This window comes from Hyla sarda, chromosome 4 (genome assembly GCF_029499605.1).
Source record: "Hyla sarda isolate aHylSar1 chromosome 4, aHylSar1.hap1, whole genome shotgun sequence".
NCBI classification, from domain to species: Eukaryota; Metazoa; Chordata; class Amphibia; order Anura; family Hylidae; genus Hyla; species Hyla sarda.
In genome coordinates this window covers 330,960,599-330,985,086 of record NC_079192.1, presented here as the reverse complement: position 1 = coordinate 330,985,086, position 24,488 = coordinate 330,960,599, and the positions used below count along the sequence as shown (strand labels likewise).

Genomic DNA, 24,488 nt, shown 5'->3' with positions numbered 1-24,488 from the left:
CCATCACTGCCGCCAGGACCTTGGTGAAGACCCTTTGAGCCGTGGCCAGACCAAAGGGAAGGGCCACAAACTGAAAATGGCTCTCTGGAACAGCGAAGCAAAGATATCGCTGATGTGCTGGAAAAATTGGGATGTGGAGGTAGGTGTCTCGGATATCCACCAAGGACAGAATATCCCCTTGATCCATGGATGCCACTAAGGAAAGGAGAGACTCCAAATGGAAATGACGGAGGAGAAGGTGACGGTGAGGAGGTTCAGATCTGGGATCGGACAGAACCCCCTTTCTTGGGAACCACAAACAGGTTCGAATAGAAGCCCAAAAAACGCTCCTTGGGAGGAACTGGGATGATCACTCCCTGAGCCAGAAGGGTACGAGGTGCGACTAAAAGCGATCCCATAGAAAAGAAGTAGACTTGATCCAATAGCCGTTGGAAACGAAATCTCGGACCCAAGAGTCCTGCACGTGGGCGGACAAACACCCTCCCACCCGAGAAGAATCTTCAGGTGGGGGTGTCCGTTCAGGCAGAGGGAGGCTTATGGATGCCCGACTTGGCCGCGAAACGTCCGGAATGGTTGTCCGATTTCCCGGAAGGACTGGTCTTGAAAGAAGGAGCCTTCTTATCCTGTGAGGGTCGCTCTACTTGAGCCATAGGACCAAAAGGAGGTCCACTTCCTTCGGGAGTCAGTACAGCAAGACTTATTCTGTGGTAATAAGGAGCTCTTACCTCCAAGTACGCCTCTGAGATAATCTCATCCAGGTGTTTCCCAAAAAATCGAGGCCCAGTAAAAGGAAGCTCAGTGAGAGATTTCTTGAAAGCAGCATCAGTGTCATCAGCGTCCCAGGCCTTGAACTACATGGAATGACAAAGTGCCACGAGATTACCTGTGGCAAAAGCCGTAAAACCGGCCGACTGCATAGAAGTAGAGCACAAAAAGTCTCAAGCATTGGAGAGTTGAAGTGCAAGATTCACCAAATCTTCCGAAGGGGCCCCGGACAAAATGCCCTGGCAGAGTTGAGAATCCCAGACAGAAAGGGCTTTTGACACCCAAGCAGAGGCGAAGGTAGGAACCTGCTGCTTCAAAGGCAAATTTTGCCAGATTTTCAATCCTTTTGTCCGCCGGGTCTTTAAAGGACACTGCATCTGCCAAGCAGAGTAGTCGCCTTTGACAGGCGGGCAACTGGAGGATTCATGGTTGGTGGATAAGTCCATCTTGCAATGAGGTCCTGGGCAAAAGGAAACTGTGCCTGAAACTTCTTAGTCCCTTGAAAGCGCTTGTCAGGATGCTTCCATGCTGTTTCTAGTAAGGTGTCAAATTCAGCAGGAGAGATGAAAACCTTAGGAGAGGGACGGGAGCGGTGAAAGGAAACTTCTGGAGCTGGGTCTGAAGTTCCTGGGTCCTCTAGGTGAAAGGTGTCCCTGATGGCCAAGACTAAGTTGTCTACCATGTTGGACATGCCGGTTCGGTCCTCTGAATCAGAGGCAGAACCTGACGGCTCATCTTCCACTTCCCCAGGAGAGTGGGTGTAGGCAGCCTTGGATGAAGGTGAAACGCACCTAGTACGCAGATCTGGAGACCTAAGATGGCGACCAGGAGAGCGACCCTAAGATCAGGTGCACTTCTGGAAAACCATGAGGAGAGCGCATGTTCCGAGTTCCAGAGAGGAACCCCAGGAGACCACCCTAGGGCGCTTTAGAGATACCCCAAACGTATGATCAGGGTAGTGGGAGTGAGCCTTTCTGGAGGTCTGCTATGAAGAGGGGAGGGGAAAGAGCCATAGTGCAAGGATCCCTGTCGAAATGCTGGCCGGCAGGGAGTGGACGGAGCTATGTGCCGTGAGAGGACCGCGGCTGGCGGGAAGGGGTTAACAGTGCATACATTATGCCCCATGCCCCTTAGCCGTATATGGGGAAACAGGTAGCGCCATGCTCCTTAACCCCCACCTAAAAAGCAAGAAAATAAAAAAGGAGAAAAGAACCTAAAACAGGCCCTGACTATAAAATAAAAAAGAAGACCAGGTCTGGAGAGCTCCAGACCTGTGTCTGCCTCCTACTGACACTAAGCTTAAACTGTTTAGCTCAGGTGCCTGTGGGTGGGTATATCCTGCTGGGAGGGGCCGACTTTTCTTGTTGCCTAGTGTCAGCCTCCTAGTGGCAGAGGCATATACCCACGGTTTCTGTGTCCCCTAATGGCAGAAGCATATACCCACGGTTTCTGTGTCCCCTAATGGAGCCGATTGAGAAACACTGTTTTTCCGCTTTAAAACTAAATGAAACAATTAGAAATAATGGAGGCTGCTTTCTTCTGACCTGTTAAGAATGCAGTTAAATCCTGTTTTCTGTAACATGGAGGGCCATGGCAACAGAATTCAACAGGGTATTTTAACCCCAAGATATCAGGCGTGCATGTACACCCTTGCCACCTGGGACTTACCGCGCCATGGCGTAATTGTACGCCCTGGAGCATTAAGAGACTATGAATTGAGTGCAGAAGCTCAGCTTGCTTCATATGCAATATGTGACTGCTACTATAAGTAGCTGGACACTCACCAATAATGATGGGGAGCAGAGATTCTGCCACTGCATGTCATTAACCCCAAAAAGACGCAAAGCGTACATGTACGCCCTGTGCCCACTTCCCCCTTCTATGATGAGAACTCAGGAGCTGAGTGTGTGTCATAGCAGGATCGCGGTGATGTCCAACATTAACTCCTTAGTTAGATTAACTCCTCTACAATAATAAAAAAAAAAAAAAAAAAATCAATCCTGGCTGCTCACCAGTCCTGATCAGCTGAGAGGCCCTTACCTGCCTCCTCGCCATATGTTCGGTTCTCTAAGGCTTCAGTCAACCATGGCAGGCTGGAGCAATGGAGCACCGATAACAATTATCAATGCTATGCTATGGCATTAAAAAAATTTCAACAAAAATAAATAGAACATATGTGGTATCGCCGTGTGTGTAAATGTCTGAACTATAAAAATATATCGTTTATTAAACTGCAAGGACAATGGCATATTTTTGGTCTCTTTGTATATCCTAAAAAATTTAAAAAGCATCAAAAAGTAACGGCGCAAAAAATTGAGCCCTCAAAACATCCCCACATACAAAAAAATATAAGTTATAGGAGTCAGAAAAGGATAATTTTAAACATGCTAATTTTCATACAAAAGTTCTAATTTTTCTAAAATAAGTAAAACAAAATAAAACCTATATAATTTTTAATCTTAGTTTTTTTTTGTTCTGCATATCACCAAAAGCTCAATACAAATGATCTGATGTCTATATGCAGTTGTGTCTGCTTAATATGCCAGTACAGTGATCCCTAAATTTACAAAGGCCTCAACATACAATATTTCTAACATACAATGGTCTTTTCTGGACCATTTTAACTTGAAACCAGACTCAACATACAATGTACAGACAGTCCAGATCTACAAAATGTGTCATTGGCTGGAAGAACTGACCAATTACAATGGCCATTCACTGGTAAAATCCCTGTATTCCTAAAGTGAATGCACTGACTGGCTGTCTGGTAGCGTCCCCTACAGTACAGGGAGGTACTACATGTTCTGTGCTACTCTTTACCTGTGCCAAGGATAGCTCCTCCAGGTAAGGGCGGCTCCATGTTACTTTTTTTTAGGACATTGCGTGTACTGTACAGGACCCTGAAGAAGCTCCTGTCCTCTACATAGACTGAGTTAAAGCTTCCAGCAGATCTTTCTTACTTTTATATGTACAATCTTGCTTTATCTATATTGGTTATCTACTTATTTTTGTTTAATCCTCACTTTTTCCTATTTTTGGATGACATTTTGGTGGCTCCAGAACCAATTACCAGGTTTCCATAGAGTTATGGTCTCAACATACAATGGTTTCAATATACAATGGTTGTCCTGGAACCAATTAAAGGGGATAGGATAGGGGATAAGATGCCTGATCGCGGGGGTCCCGCCGCTGGGGACCCCCGGGATCATGCACGCGGCACCCCGTTTGTAATCAGTCCCTGGAGCACGTTCGCTCCGGGTCTGATTACAGGCGACCACCGGGCCGGCGGTGTGTGACGTCGCGCCTCCGCCCCTGTGTGACGTCACGCTCCGCCCCTCAATGCAAGCCTATGGGAGGGGGCGTGACAGCTATCACGCCCCCTCCTGTAGGCTTGGATTGAGGGGCGGAGCGTGACGTCACACGCCGCCAGCCCGGTGGTCGCCTGTAATCAGACCCGCAGCGAACACGCTCCGGGGACTGATTACAAACGGGGTGCCGCGTGCATGATCCCGTGGGTCCCCAGCGGCGGGACTCCCGCGATCAGGCATCTTATCCCCTATCCTTTGGATAGGGGATAAGATGTGTAAGCACCGGAGAACCCCTTTAATAGCGGAATACTCCTTTAAGAAACTCTAGCACCACGAGGTGATAACCTAGGAAATACGAGTATAAAAAATACGAGTAGAAGCTGGTGAGACCATGACACCCTCTACATACAAACCACTGCTCAAAATACATACAGTCCTTGGATTGGAGAGTCACTTTCATTTACAAGTATGAAAAACCTACCAGTAACTTACCATTGTCGGGGGCTCACATGATTAGTTCTCAATCTGTAAAAACATTCAGGTCTGTCAGGTAGCTATAAGCCAAACAGCAAGTTACAATAAAAAGATCACATATTAAACTCTAAAATGCTCTTGCAAGGCAATGAAGTCCACCAAAACACCTTGACCAGCATGATCAGTATGGTCTTTAAAGGGGTATTCTGGGTTTATACATCTTAATAGAAAAAATAAAAACTGTAATTGAAAAAATAAAAACTGGTACTTTAAAGGGGTATTCCAGGCTTATACATCTTATCCCTATCCAAAGGACAGGGGATAATATGTATAATGGTAGGGTTCCTGCTGCTGGGGACCCCTGCGATCTCTGTGCAGCACCCGACATTCTGTGCCAGGAGCTGCTTCCGAGACTGGGACGTGACGTTACGGCAGGACCCCTGTGATCATTTGGATAGGGGATAAGATGTATAAACCTGGAATACCCCTTTAATGTACCAGTTTTTATTTTTTCAATTTAGTTTTTTCCTCCAATTCTAACAGCCATACCCCCGTCAATTTTCTATCTACAGACCCATATGAGGGTTTTTATGTGGGCCAAATTGTAGTTTCTGCAATGTGCATTGTTGTGTAGTTTATTAATGCCTTATCACCTCCATTCCAATCCTAAATTGCAGCCAGAATCAATGCAGCCTAAAACTTACAGGCTAACAATGTGTGCAGTGGAAGTCACTAACTATTTATTCCAATAGCATTGAAACCAAGGCTTTCATTGGAATAGAGAAAGTGTGAACATAGCCCACTAAGTTTTATGGAGTATGAGTGCTGGAGTGGATTACCAGTGAAAAAAAAACAAAAAACATGTAAATGACAAAACAGCAATGCACATTTTCGAGACTGTTCAGATATTGAGGCAGCAGCACTGGTGGTTGTCAAAGCCAACCCTACTGAATTAGTGCTCTGAAGCCACTTACAAAAGCAACAAAACACTACTTGAGTCACTGCTGTCAGCACGGATCCTACATATTGTTGGGAGGACTCTACATTCTTGCTCCTGCTTCCCTCAACTAAAATATTAGATGAAACTGTTTGTGAATTCAAGTATAAAGACAGAAGACTAAATTCATTTTAAGCTTCCTTCATACAATAAATAGCTTGATACTATGGAATTAACGGCATCACAGTAGTGTACAGAAACATCACACAGCGTCAGACAGTTGTAAAGTGAAACACCACATCACAAACTACCCTGGTCAACTAAAGCTGAAGGATTGTCTGAACACAACTGATCTCCTGACTTCAGGTAAAGTGAGGATTTTAACCTTAACCCCTTAAAGGGGTACTCCGCCCCTAGACATCTTATCCCCTATCCAAAGGATAGGGGATAAGATGTCAGATCGCCGGGGTCCAACTGCTGGCGACCCTTGGGATCTCGGCTGCGGCACCCCGCTATCATTACTGCACAGAGCAGACTCGCTCCGTGCGTAATGACGGGCAATACAGGGGCCGGAGCACCGTTATATCACGGCTCTGCCCCCTCGTGACATAACGGCCCACCCCTCAATATAAGTCTATGGAAGGGGCGTGATGGTCACCACGCCCCTCCCATAGACTTGTATTGAGGGGGCGGGCCGTTACATCACGAAGGGGCAGAGCCGTGACGTAACGATGCTCCGGCCCCTGTATCGCCGGTCATTACGCACGGAGCGAGTCTGCTCTGTGCAGTAATGATAGCGGGGTGCCGCAGCCAAGATCCTAGGGGTCCCCGGCGATCTGACATCTTATCCCCTATCCTTTGGATAGGGGATAAGATGTCTAGGAGTGGAGTACCCCTTTAAGGACGCAGCTCATTTTCAACTTAAGGACGCAGACCTTTTTTCCAAATCTGACCAATGTCACTTTAAGCATTAATAACTCTGGGATGCTTTTACTTTTCATTCCGATTCCGAGATAGTTTTTTCGTGACATTTTCTACTTTGTTAGTGGTAAAATTTTGTTGATATTTGCATCATTTCTTGGTGAAAAATGTAAAAATTTGATGAAAAATTTGAAAATGTTGCATTTTTTTAACTTTGAAACGCTCTGCTTATAAGGAATATGGACATCTCAAATAAATTATATATTGATTCATATATAAAATATGTTTTTACTTTTGGAAGACATCAGAGGGCTTCAAAGTTCCGCAGCAATTTTCCAATTTTTCTCAAAATTTTCAAAATCTTAATTTTTCAGGGACCAGTTCAGTTTTGAAGTGGATTTGAGGGGCCTTCTTATTAGAAATACCTCATAAATGACCCCATTATAAAAACTGCACCCCCCCCCCCCAAAGTATTCAAAATGACATTCAGAAAGTGTGTTAACCCTTTAGGTGTTTCACAGGAATAGCAGCAAAGTGAAGGAGAGAATTCTAAATCTTCATTTTTTATGTTCATGTTCACTAAAATGCTGAGTAATAGAAGAGATGGGGTAACAAATTTTGGGGGACATTTTCTCCTATTACTCCTAGTAAAAATGTAAAATTTTGGGGAAAAAACACAGCATTTTTGTGAAAAAAAAAAATTTAATTTACACATCCAACTTTAACTAAAAGTCATCAAACACCTGTGTGGTGTTAAGGCCCCTTTCCCACTACATAATTACTCCGTTTTCAAAGTTCCGTTAGAAAATCGGCAGTAAAACGGCAGTTACAAAATCCTACACGGCCGTTAGAAAATCCCATTATAGTCTATGGGATTTTCAAATAGCCGTTTTAACCAGTTATAGCCAGTTATTAATAACGGCCGTTATTTTGCGACAGAAGAACAATTTCTCCTGTTACTATCTTCCGTCACAAAATAATGGCCGCTATTAATAACTGGCTATAACGGGTTAAAACGGCTATTAGAAAATCCCATTATAGTCTATGGGATTTTTCTAACGGCCGTATAGGATTTTGTAACTGCCGTTTAACTGCCGATTTTCTAACAGAACTTCAAAAACAGAGTATTTATGTAGTGTGAAAGAGGCCTAAGGCTCACTGTACCCCTTGTTACATTCCTTGAGCGGTGTAGTTTCCAAAATAGTATGCCATGTGTTTTTTTCTTTCTGTTCTGGCACCATAGGGGCTTCCTAAATGTGACATGCCCCCCAAAAACCATTTCAGCAAAATTTGCTTTCCAAAAGCAAAATGTGACTCCTTCTCTTCTGAGCATTCTAGTGCACCCGCAGTGCACTTGATGTCCACACATGGGGTATTTCCATACTCAGGAGAAAATGTCCCCCAAAATTTGTAACTCCACTTCTGAATATGGAAATACCCCATGTGTGGACGTCAAGTGCACTGCGGGTGCACTAGAATGGTCAGAAGAGAAGGAGTCACATTTGGCTTTTGAAAAGCAAATTTAGCTGAAATGGTTTTTGGGGGCATGACACATTTGGGAAGCCCCTATGGTGCCATAACAGAAAAAAAATGGCACATGGCATACTATTTTGGAAACGACACCCCTCAAGGAACGTAACAAGGGGCACAGTGAGCCTTAACACCCCACAAGTGTTTGACAACTTTTAGTTAAAGTTGGATGTGTAAATGATTTTTTTATTTTTTCACTAAAATGCTCTTTTTCCCCAAAATTTTACAAGGGGTAAGGGGAAAAAATGCCCCCCAAAATTTGTAACCCCATTCCTTCTGAGTATGGAAATACCCCCATGTGTGGACGTCAAGTACTCTGCTGGCGCACTACAATGCTCAGAAGAGGAGAAGCGCCATTGAGCTTTTGGAGAGAGAGTTGGTTGGAATGGAAGTCAGGGGCCATGAGCATTTACAAAGCCCACCGTAGTGCCAAAACAGTGGACCCCCCATATGTGACACCATTTTGGAAACTACACCCCTCACAGTATTTAATAAGGGGAGCAGTGAGCATTGACACCCCACTGGCATTTGATATATCTTTGGAACAGTGGCATGTGCAAATAAATTACATTTTTCATTTTCACGGACCACTGTTCCAAAAATCTGTCTGACACCTGTGGGACGTAAATGCTCACTGCACCCCTTATTACATTCCGTGAAGGGACTAGTTTCCAAAATGGGGTCACATGGGGGGGGTGGGGGGTCATTGTTCTGGCACTATGGGGGATTTGTAAACACACGTGGCATTCAATTCCGGACAAATTTTCTCTTCAAAAGCCCAATGGCGCTTCTTCTCTTCTGAGCATTGTAGTGCACCAGCAGAGCACTTTACATCCACATATGGGGTATGTTCTTACTCAGAAGAAATGGGGTTACAAATTTTGGGGGGCTTTTTTCCTATTTACCCTTGTTAAAATGAAAAATTTTGCGTAACACTAGCATTTTAGTTAAAAAATAAAATAAAATTTCATTTTCCCATCCAAATTTTACGAAAATTCTTCAAACACCTGTGGGGTGTTAAGGCTCACTATACCCCTTGTTACGTTCCGTGAGGGGTGTAGTTTCCAAAATGCGGTCACACGTGGGTATCTATTTTTTTGCATCTATGTCAGAACTGCTGTAAAATCTGCCACCCCTGTGCAAATCACCAATTTAGGCCTCAAAATGTACATAGTGCGCTCTCACTCCCGAGCCTTGTTGTGCGCCCGAAGAGCATTTTACACCCACATATGGGGTATTTCCGTACTCAAATTTTGGGTGTCTTTTTTTCCATTTACCTCTTGTGAAAATAAAAAGTATGGGCCAACACCAGCATGTTAGTGTAAAAAAAATTTTTTTTTACACTAACCGGCTGATGTAGACCCCAACTTTTCCTTTTCATAAGGGGTAAAAGGAGAAAAATCCCCCCAAAATTTGTAACACAATTTCTCCCGAGTACGGAAATATCCCATATGTGGCACTAAACTGTTTCCTTGAAATACGACAGGGCTCCGAAGTGAGAGAGGGCCATGCGCATTTGAGGACTAAAATAGGGATTGCATAGGGGTGGACATAGGGGTATTCTATGCCGGTGATTCCCAAACAGGGTGCCTCCAGCTGTTGCTAAAGTCCCAGCATGCCTGGACAGTGGTTGTCTGGAAATGCTGGGAATTGTTGTTTTGCCACAGCTGGAGGCTCCGTTTTAGAAACACTGCCGTACGATATGTTTTTTTTATTTTTATTGGGGGGGAGGAGACAGTGTAAGCGGTGTATATGTTGTGTTTTACCCTTTATTATGTGTTTGTAATGTGTAGTGTAATGTGTTTTTAGGGTACATTCAAACAGGCAGAGGTTTACGGTGAGTTTCCCGGCAGCAGAAAATTTGCCGCAGCTCAAACTTGAAGCAGGAAACACACTGTAAACCCGCCAGTGTGAATGTACGCTGTACATTCACATGGAGGGGGGGGGGCAAACCTCCAACTGTTGCAAAAGTACAACTCCCAGCATGCACAGACAGACAGTGCATGCTGGAAGTTGTACTTTTGCAACAGCTGGAGGCACACTGGTTGGAAAACCTTCAGTTAGGTTCTGTTACCTGACTCAGTATGTTCCAACCAGCTGTTGCAAAACTACAACTCCCAGCATGTACTGATCGCCGAAGGGCATGCTGGGAGATGTAGTTATGTAACAGCTGGAGGTACGCAATTACATCTCCCAGCATGCAGAGACAGCTGTTTGGGCATGCTGGGATTTGCAGTTTTGCTACATCTGGAGGGCTACAGTTTAGAGACCACTGCACAGTGATCTCCAAATTGTGGACCTCCAGATGTTGCAAAACTACAAATCCAAGCATGCCCAGACAGCAAACTGCTGTGTGGGCATGCTAGGAGTTGTAGTTTTGCAAGATCTGGAGGGCCATAGTTTAGAGACCACTGTACAGTTATCTCCAAACTGTAGCCCTCTAAATCATGCAAAACTACAAATCCCAGCATGCCCAAATGGCTGTCTGGGCATGCTGGGAGTTGTAGTTTTGCAACATCTGGAGGGCTACAGTTTAGAGACCACTGTGCTGTCATGAGCTAATGAAAAACAGATTACCGGGTAAGTAATCTATCTTTACCCAATCGCTCATGACCGCACCCCTGGAGACTTAGAATAGTAACCAATCAGGGTGGGACTACCACATTAGGACTTTACGTCCAAAGGAAAAATCAGAAACAGGATTTAATTGCAACCTATAGTGTTTTAAAAAAGAATGTTTTGAGCACATGTAGCTGCCCTACAGATTTGGTCCAAAGAGGCTTCAGTCTTCTCTGCCCAGGAAGAAGCCACTGATCTGGTAGAGTGAGCTGAAATTAAGGAAGGTGGATCCTGATTCTTTGTAGTATAGGCTACTGTAATTGATGCCCTGATCCATCTACTAATATACTGTTTAGAAGCAGTCAGGCCTTTATTGGGGACAGAAAATTGGACTAAAAGATTTTCTGTAGAATGAAAGTCCTTAGTCGAGTCCAGATACTTCAGGAGGCATCTTCTGACATCAAGGTTATGGAACTCGACTTCCCCTTCATGTCTCGGTTCATCGCAAAAAGAGGGAAGAATAAGCTCCTGAGATTTATGAATTTCAGACCAATTTTGGCAGAAAAGATGGTAAAGTTCTCATTACTACTCTGTCCTCTAATATCTTGGTATAAGGAGGAAAGGCAGAGAGCGCTTGTAATTCTCCTACCCTCCTACCCGTTGTTAATGCCAGGAGGAAGCACATCTTCAGGGTGAGCTACTTGATGGAAATAGAATCCAGAGGTTTGAATGGTGGTCCTGATAAGGCATCTAACACCAGATTCAAGTCCCAAGGGGGAACAGTAGGTCTTGATAGAGGATTTAATCTTGTAGCCCCAGAAATAAAAAGGATTTGAGGGATATTAGGATATCCCAATGGATCAAATGCTGGTCCTATTACTCTTAAGAAGGCTCTCCATATCTTAGGTATATGGTGAAAGTTACGTCTTTCCTACTTGCAAGTAAAGTGTTTATTACTTCAGATAGGTCTCTAGCTTTTAGAATTAACCTCTCAGCATCCAGGCTATTAGATGAAGTTGAGCCGACTGAGGATGATGAACTCCCTGTCCGGAAGAACCCAAGGCTGTGAGACTGACATTGTCCTTCGCAAGGTAAACCAGGGCCTTCAAGGCCAGAAGGGTTCTATCAATAGTAGGGTGGGTTCACACCACGATTTTCTATACAGTTTTTGGATACATTTTTTTTTTTTTTTAAACCGTATGCAACTGTACAGAAAACCGTGGCCATAGACTTTCCATTCAAAACCGTATGCACAATATTGCATACGGTTGTCTCCGTTTTTCCCACCACACGGTTTTTACTTTTTTTTTTCTGGACAGAAAACCACGGTTTTTGGTCCAGGTGAAAAACTGCATTGACCCGTATACGTTTTTTTTTAACATGGGAGTCAATGGCAACCGTACAGAACTGTATGTGTGTACGGTTCCATCCAGTTTTTACCATACGGTTTTTAACTTAGCACAGTTTTTTTTTTCATGGAATTTCAATCAAACAAGTGAAACTTTATTTATAATGGAGTGAAAAGCTCAAAACATATGCTTTTTTTTTTTCTTAAAAAAACCGATGCAACCGGACATCACTTTTCAAACCGTATACGGTTTTCAACCGTATACAGATAAAACTTTGTACACACGTTTTGATACAGTTTAGTCAGGTTTTGAGGAATCCGTTTTTTTTTAATCAAAAACCTGAAAAAAAACTGTATTGCAAAAACGTGGTGTGAACCCACCCGTACTAAGGCTCTGTCCTGTCTTATCTTTTTCAAGACACGAGGGATAAGGTGAAGAGGTGGGTAAGCGTACCCTCTTTCTTTTCCCCAGTCCTGAGAGAAGACGTCTACTGCTGTCGGATAATCTAGTGGGTTGAGAGAATAGAACCTGTGGTTCTTCCTGTTGTTTCTGGAAGCAAAGAGGTCTAGAGAGAATATTCCAAACTTTTCCTCTAGAGCTGGGCGGTATGACCAAAAATGTGGATCACAGTATTTTTATAAATTATGGTGGTTCCACGGTATTTAACAGTATTCCCCCCCGCCCCCAATCGAATCATGTGACCCGTGGGCGCTGCTTCTCTCTTCCCCCTCCCCCCGGTTTATCAGCCCAGTGCTGCTGTCCCCCACATCGGGGAGCTAATCATATGTGACCCGGTTGCGCTGCTTCTCTCACCCCCCCCAAATAATTATCAGCCGCTGCGCAGTACTGTACTATCCTGTGCCGGGCTGCAAAAACAAACAAAATAAACTTTATCTCACCTTCCTACGTTTCCCCGTTGCTCCGGCACCAGCCTCACGGTCCAGTGATGCGAGCCTCATGCTGCTTCCCGCCTGGCCGCCTTCTTACATGACAGGGCGCTTAGCCTATCACCGGCCGAGGCGGGACATCACTGCGCCGGTGATATGCTGGCGGCTCTGTGACGTTCCCATCCCCAGGAAGCAGCAAGAGCAGCGGAGGGACTGTGAGGCCGGTTCCGGAGCAACTGGGGAACGTAGAAAGGTGAGATAAAGTTTATTTTGTTTATTTTTGAAGCCCAGGCTCAGGATAGTACAGCGCAGCGGCTGATAATTATTATTTTTTTTTTGGGTGGGAGAAGCAGCGCTCCCGGGTCACATATGATTAGTTCCCCGATGTGGGGGACAGCGCAGTGCTGGCCTGATAATTCATTGGGGGGGCAGTGATGGGCTGATAATTCATTGGGGGGGGGGGGGGAGAAGCAGAACAGCACGCTGCGGCTGATAATTCATTCATATGATAGAGAGAGAGGGGGGGGGGGCGAGGGGCCCAATCGGTATTGCGGTATGGGAAACATTCATATTGTGCAGGAAAATTTTTTTCGGTATTCAGTATGAACCGGTATACCGCCCAGCACTACTTTCCTCTATCATTGCAAATATCTCCTTGTTTAGACACCATTCGGGACTGAAGAACATGAACTCTGCTCAGGAAGTCTGCCACCTTGTCTTCCCCTCTCAGGTGAACCGCAGAGATGCCAGCCTGGCTTCTACTAGGGAAAAAATCTGGAAGGAGAGATGTATCAGGGAGTCTGATCTTGTCCCCCAGTTTGTTTAACCCCTTAAGGACCAGGAGTTTTTCTGTTTTTGCACTTTCATTTTTTCCTTTCAATTTTGCACCTTAAAATTCATATGATGGCTTATATTTTGCGCCACCAATTCTACTTTGTAAAGACATCAGTTATTTTACCCAAAAATCTACGACGAAACAGAAAAAAAATCATTGTGCAACAAAATTTAAGAAAAAACACCATTTTGTAAATTTTGGGGGCTTCCGTTTTTACACAGTATATTTTTCGGTAAAAATGACACCTTCTCTTTATTCTGTAGGTCCATATGGTTAAAATGATACCCTACTTATATTTGATTATGTCATACTTCTGGAAAAAAATCATAACTACATGCAGGAAACTTTATATGTTTAAAATTGTCATCTTCTGACCCCTATAACTTTTTTATTTTTACGCGTATGGGGTGGTATGGTGGTTAATATTTTGCGCAGTGATCTGAAGTTTTTAACTGTACCATTTTTGTATTGATCAGACTTTTTGATCGCTTTTTTTAAATTTTTTCATGATATAAAAATTTACCAAAAATACACTATTTTTATAACTCGGACATTTCCCCACACGGTGATACCACATATGTTTATTTTTATTTACACTTTTTTTTTCTTATGGGAAAAGGGGGGCGATTCAAACTTGTATTTATTAGGGAAGGGGTTAAATGATCTTTATCAACTTTTTTTTCCCAGTTTTTTTTTTGCAATTTTATAGCCCCCATAGTAAATCGTATCTCATAGGAAACCATTGATCAATGATTCTGCCGCTTGACTGCTCATGCCTGGATCTCAGGCACTGAGCAGTCATTCGGCGATCGGACACCAGGAGGCAGGTAAGGGACACTCCTGCTGTTTTACTGCTGTTCGGGATGCCACAATTTCCCCGAGGCGATCCCGAACAGCCTGCTGAGCTAGCCGGGGGTAGTTTAGTTTCCCTTTAGACGCGGCGATCAACTTTGAACACCACGTCTAAAATGTTAATAGCGCTGTTAATAGCGTTGTTAGAGGCCGGGTCCTTAACAGGTTAAGTAAGCTACAGCGGTGGTGTTGTCTAAATATATCAGCACATTCTTCCCTTGAATTTGAGGAATAAGCAAAGATTATTGCCTGGAACGCTGCATAAATCTCTTTGTAATTTGATGTAGACTGATGCATCAGAGAAGACCATCTGCCTAGAAGGAGATGCTGGCCGCAGGAGGCACCCCAACCCCAATGACTGGCGTCTGTAGTTATACTCACTACCGACGAGGGAGACCAAGGTACCCCGAGATAGATTGTTGGGGTTCATCCACCATATCAAGGAGACTCTTGCTTTTGAGGAAAGGGAACATTTTTGGTTTAGTGATGAGGGATTGCCATCCCACTTTTGAAGGATATCTGTCTGCAACATCCTGGATCTGTACTGAGGTCATTTCACTGCTACAATACAAGAAGCCATCATACCTAGTACTGACATTGCTTCCCTGAAGGTGCATAGGTGAGACCGGAAAAGAACTTCTACTCCCTTGATGAGCTTGAAGAACTTCCTTGATGAGGATCTGTTTGGCTAGAGGCAGGAGAAAAAGCTGAGACATTGAATCCAGAAGGAGGCCTAAGAAAACGCACTGCCTGGAAGGGGTTAAGTTTGACTTTTTTAGATTCAGATTCCAACCTAGATCTTTCAGTATGGATCAAGCTACTTGAATGTGCAAATGAAGGGTTTCTGATGAGTCTGATACAATTAGTAAATTGTCCAGATATGAAACAGGATGTTTTGGGGTCTTATGAAAGCTGCCACCTCCGCCATCACTTTGGTGAATACCCTACCCCAAAGGGAAGGGCTTGGTACCGTAAATGGACCCAAGCTCCCTCCATAAACACCGCCACTCTTAGAAACTTGAGAGTTGTGGATGGGAATATGGTGCAGGCGTCTTCTAAATCTAAAAAGGCCATCATGCAATTTGGACATAGCAGAGGGATTGTGGATTTTAGGGACTTCATCCTGAATTTTTTGTATGATAGGAAATAGTTAAATTTTTTCAGATTTATTATTACTCTGAAAGAACCATTTTTTTTTTTTTTTTTTTTCTTTACCAAGAAGAGAGGGGAATATAACTTTTTCTTGCTCTTCATCAGAGGAGGAATATAGAGTATGATTTTCGTCTTGTACACTAGGAGGACTGGAAATAGCAGGGGTGACCACAGAGGAGGCTGAAGCACCCACATTCCCAACAACTCCTAGTCCTTTAAGGGATGAATCTCTCTCCTCCCGGATCATTAGTCTTAGGTTTCTAGCAATTGCAGAGGACTCCTGGGCCACGATAACGTCAATGCAGGCTTCACATATAGGGGGAGATTTATCAAAACCTGTCCAGAGGAAAAGTTGATGAGTTACCCATAGCAACCAATCCGATTGCTTCTTTCATTTTTCAGAGGCCTTTTCAAAAATGAAAGAAGTGATCCGATTGGTTGCTATGGGCAACTCAGCAACTTTTCCTCTGGACAGGTTTTGATAAATCTCCCCCATAGACTTTTTATAGGCAGGATCTAACAGCTTCCTACATTCTGCACATTCTTTATTACAAGATTTAGAAGAAGACGTCTTTCTACCCTACAAAACAAAACAATGGCCTGACTTAGCTAGCAGAATATAGAATGAAATTGAAATGATCTCACCCGGAAGTAGATCCACATTTCCGTAGCCAGGCTGCAACTACTCTTCTTGGAGCGTCAACCTCCCTCTGTCAAATGCTAGGACATGCTGGAGGACGTTTTTCAGCAAAAAACACTGCAGGGCAACCAGAAATGGTCTGTTCAGCTGCTGCGGGCTGGGGCTGCTGTAGGCTGTTGGTACTGCTGCCGGCTATTGGTACTGCTGCCGGTTGCTGGATAACTGCTGCGGGCTGCTGGAAAGTTCAGTGCTGCTGGATATTGGTGCGGGCTGGCTGCCTGCTGTCCACGGGGTTCCGGACGCTGGAAAACGGCAGGGATGCAAAATGGAGAAATCCCGCACCCCCTTTGAATGGAAACGGAAGTGACGCTACGCTGCTGGGCTGAAGTCACATCTGCGTTATTGCGCAAACAATGCCAACGGCCCCAGAGACGGGAGAGCTGGCGGAAGCCACACTACTCCACAGCCCCCACCTCCTTAACGCCGCTGACTCAGGAAAAGGACGGAAATGCAGGGCTATTGGGACCCCACCAGATCCCCCCGCAGGACCAGAGGAGACTTTTGCCGGACAGGGAGCCCCACTACCGGAGGACCTGCAGCCCCTTGGAGAGGTATGGAGACAGCACCCAGGCCTCCTACCGGAGGACAGGTAATCTGAACTGAGGTGTGGAGAGGTGTGTCCCTTTATGTTCCCACGTTTCCTGTCCTGTGGTGGGAGATCCTCTCCAAGGGTGCTGTCATGAGTGATTAGGTGAAAATAACTTATCCCCTAGCCACTGCGACCTCCCCGCAATCTCCTAAACAGGGCCCCGTCAGTCTGCCACAAGCAGCCATTCAGACCCCCACAAGAAGCTGCGGCTGACACGCCCCCTCCATGTATCTCCATAGGATACATGGAGGGGGCGTGTCGGCCACCACTCCATGCGAGGGTCGACACGCCCCTTCCAGCAGAATGCCGGGGCCCTGTTCAGGAGATTGCAAGGGGGGGGTCCCAGTATTCTTTGGATAGGGGATAAGTTATCTTTCACTACAGTGCTCCTTTAAGGGCTCGTTTGCAAGGAAACACGCTGCAAGTTCGCAATCAAATTCACCTGTGTGAACGAGCCATTAAAAGGTATTTGCATCTGAGACATTTGCGAAATGTCCACAGGATGGGTCATTAAAGTTCCCTAAATGCAGGTCACACCTCTAGACCTGCACCTATCTTTAGACCGTGGGCTTCCTGGACCTCTCTGGCTTGTTTGTGACAGCCAGAGGTGGTAAGAAAACTGAACTGAGCCAACTATTTTACACAATCTGCAGTAGTGACAATGATACGCTGCCTACACAACTCCCATTACTGTCAAAGGGAGTTATTCAAATCCCAGAAAACAGCCTCATCATCTGTCACTCACATAGCAGCTTTTCTCCCTTCTACATAAGGTAGCACAAAAAAACAAAAAAACTTAATTTAACTGGTTTACAAGAACTAGGCTTTATGTACAACGTGATAGGCCAGACAATTTACAGAATGTGTCCCAGCCAACACATGGTTTAAAGGTTTGGTGGCATTTGTTGCCCTAATACATAAAATACACTAATCTAATGGGACCACGCTGACAGCTGACATTACAAATGCCCAAACATGAATAATCACTTACATCAGTGCTTGAATTTTCCATAGTCAATGGATCAGTAAAACGCACCCTTTTTGCTTGTTTAGGTGGACAAGGTCGAGGCAGATGCTACATGAATTAGATAGAATTATATTTTACATTACATACATGAAATGCTCAGAAAGACATACAAGGAAAGGAAACATACAATACAAACACAATACATTTACTGTCTGAAAAGACAGAGTGCTCGTATTTGGGGGGGGAGTTGGTGCGTCTTATACGGCGAATACACATTAAAACCCTATCCTATGGCGGCGGTCCCTGCGGCCATCAACAGCCGGGACCCACGGCTAAAACAGGACATCACCGATGGTGGTGATGCCCTGTATTAACCCTTCAGACGCGGCAATCAAAGCTGACCACCGCGTCTGAAGCGAAAGTGACACTAACCCGGCTGCTCAGTCGGGCTGTTCGGGATCGCCGCGGTGAAATCGTGGTGTCCCGAACTGCTTACAGGACACCGGGAGGGACCTTACCTGCCTCCTCGGTGTCTGCTCCGTGCCGGGATCCCCTGCATGGCCGGTGCTTTCCTTCGTCGTCATCACGCCGTCCCGTCATCCAATAGGAGCGGCGTGCGTAGCGACGTGATAGCGGCGACGGAGAGCGAGGATACCGGGCAGCAGAGACGTTCCGGAGCGACGGGGACACCCCGGGGACGCAGCGACATCGATGGAGGGCGACATCCAGGGCAGCGGTGACAGGTCCGGAGTGGCGCGGACACGTGAGTACTACCTCCTATACCAGTGGTCTTCAACCTGCGGACCTCCAGATGTAGCAAAACTACAACTCCTGGCATGCCCGGACAGCCAGCGGCTGTCCGGGCATGCTGGGAGTTGTAGTTTTGCAACATCTGGAGGTCCGCAGGTTGAAGGTTCAGAATCTTTTTTTTTCTAGATTTTCAGCCTTTAAAATTGGGTGCGTCTCATATGGTAGTTAGAAATAGAATTAGACGCTATATAACAATGTGTTACACTTACTTGCTTTGGCATTAAGTATTTCTGCACTCCATAGCTTGAGAAAGGTTTATTCCTGGGGTGTAAACGGTAAAGTGCTCTGATTTTAGGAATATCAATGGGTTCATCAGGAGCCAGGTACTGAAATAAAAGGTCACAGTAAACATAAGGATAGGAACAGCAAAGCATTAAACTGAAGACAGGAACAACTTTCCAGCTTTTTGCCTTATGCAGTATTCATATTAATGTCTCTTTCCTAACTAACTGGCTTAGATGAAGATACATATGTACAGTGTGCAAAGTGATTGGGATTTCATTTTCCTTTTAACCCCTTAGTGACCGCCCATACATATTTTTATGTCACATAGGTGGATAGCAGATACTGTGGATAGTGGATAAATACTGATCACGAGGGGTCCAAGTGCTGGAATCCTGTGAATACAGGATCAGGATCTGATTATCGAGGGGTTCTGTCTCGACCAGTAATTGAATAAGCATGCAGTTATTGCAGCTCTTCTCCAAGGGTGGGGGTCAGAGCGCCCCCGAGGACAAACAGGAGATGGCTGAGGGTGCCAGTAGTAAGACCCCTCCCCATGTGTTCATACGATTATCCTCTTATTTACAAAATAGGGGAGAAGTTTTGGTTATCCAGAGTACCAATTGATGGTGTATTCACACATAGTATACACTGTACATATTTGAAGTGCAGGATTTAACCCCTTAACGGCGCAGGACGTAAATATACGTCCTGATGAGGCAGTACTTAACGCACCAGGACGTACATTTACATCCTATACATAACCAAGAGCATCGGAGCGATGCTCGGGTCATGCGCGGCAGGTCCCGACTGCTGATAGCAGCCAGGGACCCGCCAGTAATGGCCGACATCCACGATCGCGTGGATGTCCGCCATTAACCCCTCAGATGCCGTGATCAATACATTTAAAGAGTAAATATAAAGTATATAAGTAACTCCATTTAACCATTTAATGACAATGGAAGTACATTTACAACCACTGCCAGATACTGCTGAATGAAGGACGCACACTCAGTAGCTGAGCAAGCTTCATACCCGGTGGGTCCTGGTTGCTGGACATCACCAATTTGGCCGATGTCCGACACTATGTACATGTAGCAAAAAATTGCATATTTTTGGTCACTTCATATATCAAAAAAAATGTATATAAAATAATAATATAATTATAAATACCGATCAAAAAGTCCCAACACAACAAAAATGGCACTGATAACTAGAGATCGGGGCACAAAAAATGAGCCCTCATACAGCCCCCTATATGGAAAAAATTTAAAAAAATTCTAGTTGTCAGAAGAGGACAATTTTAAAGAAACTCATTTTCGTACAAAAACACAAATTTTTTTTTAAAGCAGCAAAATGAAACAAAACCTATATTAATTGGGTATTATTTTAATTGCACGGACCTACAAAATTTAGATAAATGTGTCATTTTTTATCAAAAAGTGAAGCCCCAAAAATTATTATAATTTTTTTTAATTTTGCCCTACGATTTTTTTGTTTCACCATAGACTGTGGTAAAGTGAGTGATTTCATTACAAAGATGGCAAAAAAAAAACAAGCCCCCATATGGGTCTGCACTTGAAAAATTAAAGCAGTTATGATTTTTAAAAGGGGAGGAGGAAAAGATGAAAGTGTAAAAATAAAAAAAACACTGTTGTCCTTGAAGGGGTACTCCGCCCCTAGACATCTTGTCACCTATCCAAAAGATAGGGAATGTCTGATGGTCCTGCCCCTGGGGACCCCTGCGATCTCAACTGCGGCACCCCAGACATCCGATGCATGGAGCGAACTTCGCTCCATGCTGGATGACTGGCGATGCCACGCCCTGCTCGTGACATCAAGGCCACGCCCCCTCATGTCACACGTCGTCGGCCCTGTGGTTGCCGGTAATCAGACCCGGAGCGAACACGCTCCGGGGACTGATTACAAACGGGGTGCCGCGTGCAAGATCACGGGGGTCCCCAGCAGCGAAACTCCCGTGATCAGGCATCTTATCCCCTATCCTTTGGATAGGGGAAAAGATGTGTAAGCACCGGAGAACCCCTTTAAGGACGAGGCCAATTTTATTTTTGCGTTTTAGTTTTTTCCTCCTCGCCTTCTAAAATCCATAAATCTTTTATATTTCCGTCTACAGACCCACATAAGGGCTTGTTTTTTGCGTGACCAATTGTACTTTGTAATGAAATATCAAATTTTAGCATAAAATGTACGGCGAACCCCAAAAAATATTTTTTTAGGGAGGAAATTAAAATGAAAACCACAATTTAGTACATTTTGGAGGGTTTCGTTTTCACACTGTACACTTTACGGTAAAAATGACGTGTTCTTTATTCTGTGGGTCAATACAATAAATACAATAAAATTATACCCATGGCTAGATACTTTTATATTTTTGTTCCCTATAAATTGCCCTATTTTGACCACCTATATATCTTTTTCATTTTTCCGTATATAGGGCGGTATAAGGGCTCATTTTTTGCGCCGTCCTCTGTACTTTTTATCAGTGGCGTTGCGACCGTAGTGCGGGGGGGGGGGGGCGGACCGCACCGGGTGACACCAGGCTGATGGGGTGACACCACTCTGCCAGCACCCCTCCCCGGTCCTCGGCCGCTGACAGCACCCCCCCCAGGTCCTCAGCCACTGACAGCACCCCCCCCCGGTCCTCAGCGCTGACAGCACCCCCGTCTGACAGCACCAACTTGTGACGGGATGTCAGCGGGCGGAGCTAGATGGACGGCGCTAACATGACGCGCCGCCGCCCACACTAGTGAGCCCGGGGACAGCTGGAGCAGCCGAGCCAGCAACCAGTCTGCACCAGTCAGCCAGGTAGAGAGAAAAAGGGGTGCTGTGGGAGTTCTGGGGGGTTGTTGCTAGTGGATTATGAGGCTGCACCCCATCATCCCCCAGCACCCCCCCCCCCCAGCAGTAGCACCACCATCAACCAGAAAAGGGGGGGGGTGCTGGTGGATGATGGGGGTGCTACTGCTGGGGGGGAGGTGTTGCTGGTGGATGATGAGGCTGCACCCCATCATACACCAGCACCCCCTCCAGCAGTAGCACCACCATCAACCAGAAAGGGGGGGGGTGCTGGTGGTTGATGGGGGTGCTATTTCTGGGGGGAGGTGTTGCTGGTGGATGATGAGGCTGCACCCCATCATCCACTAGCACCCCCCAGCAGTAGCACCACCATCGTGCACCAGCCCCCCCAGCAGTAGCACTCCTATCATCAACCAGCACCCCCCCAGCAGTAGCACCCCCCAGAATTAACACCCCCATCATCCACCAGCACCCTCCCCCAGCAGTAGCACCCCCATAATCCGGCAGCTGATTCTATTACCATAGGGGGAATGGGGGGGGGGGGGGGGGGGGGGGGGGTTGCTGGTGGATGATGGGGGTGCTATTTCTGGGGGGGGGGGGGGGGGGAAGTGTTGCTGGTGGATGATGAGGCTGCACCCCATCATACACCAGCACCCCCCCCCCCAGCAGTAGCACCACCATCAACCAGAAGGGGGGGGGGTGCTGGTGGATGATGGGGGTGCTATTTCTGGGGGGAGGTGTTGCTGATCATGGTGGATGATGGGGGTGCTATTTCTGGGGGAGGAGGTGTTGCTGGTGGATGATGAGGCTGCACCCCATCATCCACCAGCACCCCCCCCCCCATCAGTAGCACCACCATCATGCACCAGCCCCCCCAGCAGTAACACCCCCATCATCCACCAGCACCCTCCCCCAGCAGTAGCACCCCCATAATCCAGCAGCTGATCTATTACCATAGGGGGAATGGGGGGGGTGGGGGTGTTGGTGGATGATGGGGTGCTACTGCTGGGGGGTGTTGCCAGGGCACCCCCGACCCCCCATTCCGCCTACCCCCCTGTTCTGTGGTAATAGCATCAGCTGGTGGATGATGGGGGTGCTACTGCTGGGGGCACGGTGTGTGAGGTTTATATTCATAGAGTGTAGTGTATACTAGGGCTGCATGATATGGTAAAAATGTGCGATTGCGATTATGGCCTAAATATTGTGATTTCGATATGTGATGCAATGTAATAAATAAATAGTGAAATCCCCTTATGTCATGTCCAATCTCCTCAATTTTACAACTATTCACCCATTTTATGCCCACCGCCCATTTCACATCCCCCCCCTTGTCACATTCTGCTCCCCCTTGTTACATATTCCCCCTCCCCCCCCTTGTCACATATCCCCCCCCCCCTTGTCACATATTCACACCCCCCTGTCACATATTCACCCCCCCCCCCTTGTTACATATCCCTCCCCCTTGTCACATTCTGCTCCCCGTCACATTCTGCTCCCCCTGTCACATTCTGCTCCCCCTGTCATATTCTGCTCCCCCTGTCACATTCTGCTCCCCCTGTCACATATTCCCCCCCCTTGTCACATTCTGCCCCCCCATCACAATCTGCCCCCCTGTCACATTCCCCCTTTCCCCCCCTTTAACATTCTGCCCCCTTGACCCCTTGTCACAAATTCCTGTCACATTCCACCTCTCCGGCAGCACACACGCTAGGTTTGTGTGTGTTTGCAGACCTTTGAGGACTTTTACCTTTCAGCCAATCCCTGGCTTGACATGTGACAACGCTGCGGCCAGTGATTGGCTGAAGGTAAAGGTCCTACAGCTTGTATAGAGACACCGGGACCGCACGGAGGTGTACAGATGCAGGGATCGGGAAGAGGTGAGCATAATGTTTTTAATATTTTTTTATCCCTGCGCCCTTTACTTAGATCAGTGTTTCTCTACCAGGGTGCCTCCAGCTGTTGTGAAACTACAACTCCCAGCATGCCCGGACAGCTTTTGGCTGTCCTGGCATGCTGGGAGTTGTAGTTTCATAACAGCTGGAGGCACCCTGGTTGGGAAACACAGACTTTTAATATTTAAATTTGTTTTTATCTGCCCTGGCCGGCCCGCGCTGCAGCCACACACGGGATCCGCCCGGGCAGATAATCGCAAATTTTCCCGGGGGCCATATCGATATATGGCAAAAAAGCAAAAATCGCGATTCGATTGTTTTTGCGATATATCGTGCAGCCCTAGTGTATACTAGTTTATTATATTTAGAGGATACAGTGTCTCTCAGGTTTATAATAATAATTGTTTTCATATAGAGGATGAGAATGCGCTGACATAGTGAGGAGCCGTCTGGGCGTCACATTCTGCAGAGAGAACATTTAGCTGGACCCGATGGTATGTACATCTGAATTAGAGAAGGGAAGACTATAGAGAAGACGTCACCTGTAGTCACTGATATCATTGTGTATTCTCCTCACTATAGAGAATGATATCAGTGATTACAGGTGACGTCTTCTCTATAGTGAGGAGAATACACAATGATATCAGTGACTACAGGTGACGTCTTCTCTATAGTGAGGAGAATACACAATGATATCAGTGATTACAGGTGACGTCTTCTCTATAGTGAGGAGAATACACAATGATATCAGTGATTACAGGTGACGTCTTGTGTATTCTCCTCACTATAGAGAAGACGGCTATTTGACAATACCTGTGCATTTTAAGCACGTCTTGCACATAGGATATGCCGCCACGCCTATTCCCTGTAAGTGAGCGCTGGGACCACTGTGATTGACACACAGGTTCCCACCCCCGATGTC

At 45.8% G+C, this 24,488-nt stretch overlaps 1 protein-coding gene across 15 annotated transcripts in view; it reads right to left on the bottom strand.

Moving 5' to 3' along the window:
- LOC130369622 (uncharacterized) overlaps nt 1-24,488 on the bottom strand; it is a 214,064-nt gene that overhangs the window by 9,377 nt on the left and 180,199 nt on the right. For 10 of the 15 annotated variants that reach the window (XM_056575062.1, XM_056575066.1, XM_056575068.1 and 7 more), the window contains 3 exons: nt 18,845-18,961; nt 17,850-17,933; nt 4,566-4,627 (listed from right to left, as the gene is read on the bottom strand). In XM_056575062.1, coding sequence (XP_056431037.1) covers nt 4,566-4,627; nt 17,850-17,933; nt 18,845-18,961 — 263 coding nt within the window. Of the gene's footprint in view, nt 1-4,565; nt 4,628-15,002; nt 15,106-16,042; nt 16,512-17,849; nt 17,934-18,844; nt 18,962-24,488 lie in introns of those variants that run through there. The other 5 variants (XM_056575065.1, XM_056575064.1, XM_056575070.1 and 2 more) reach the window with 5 other exon arrangements.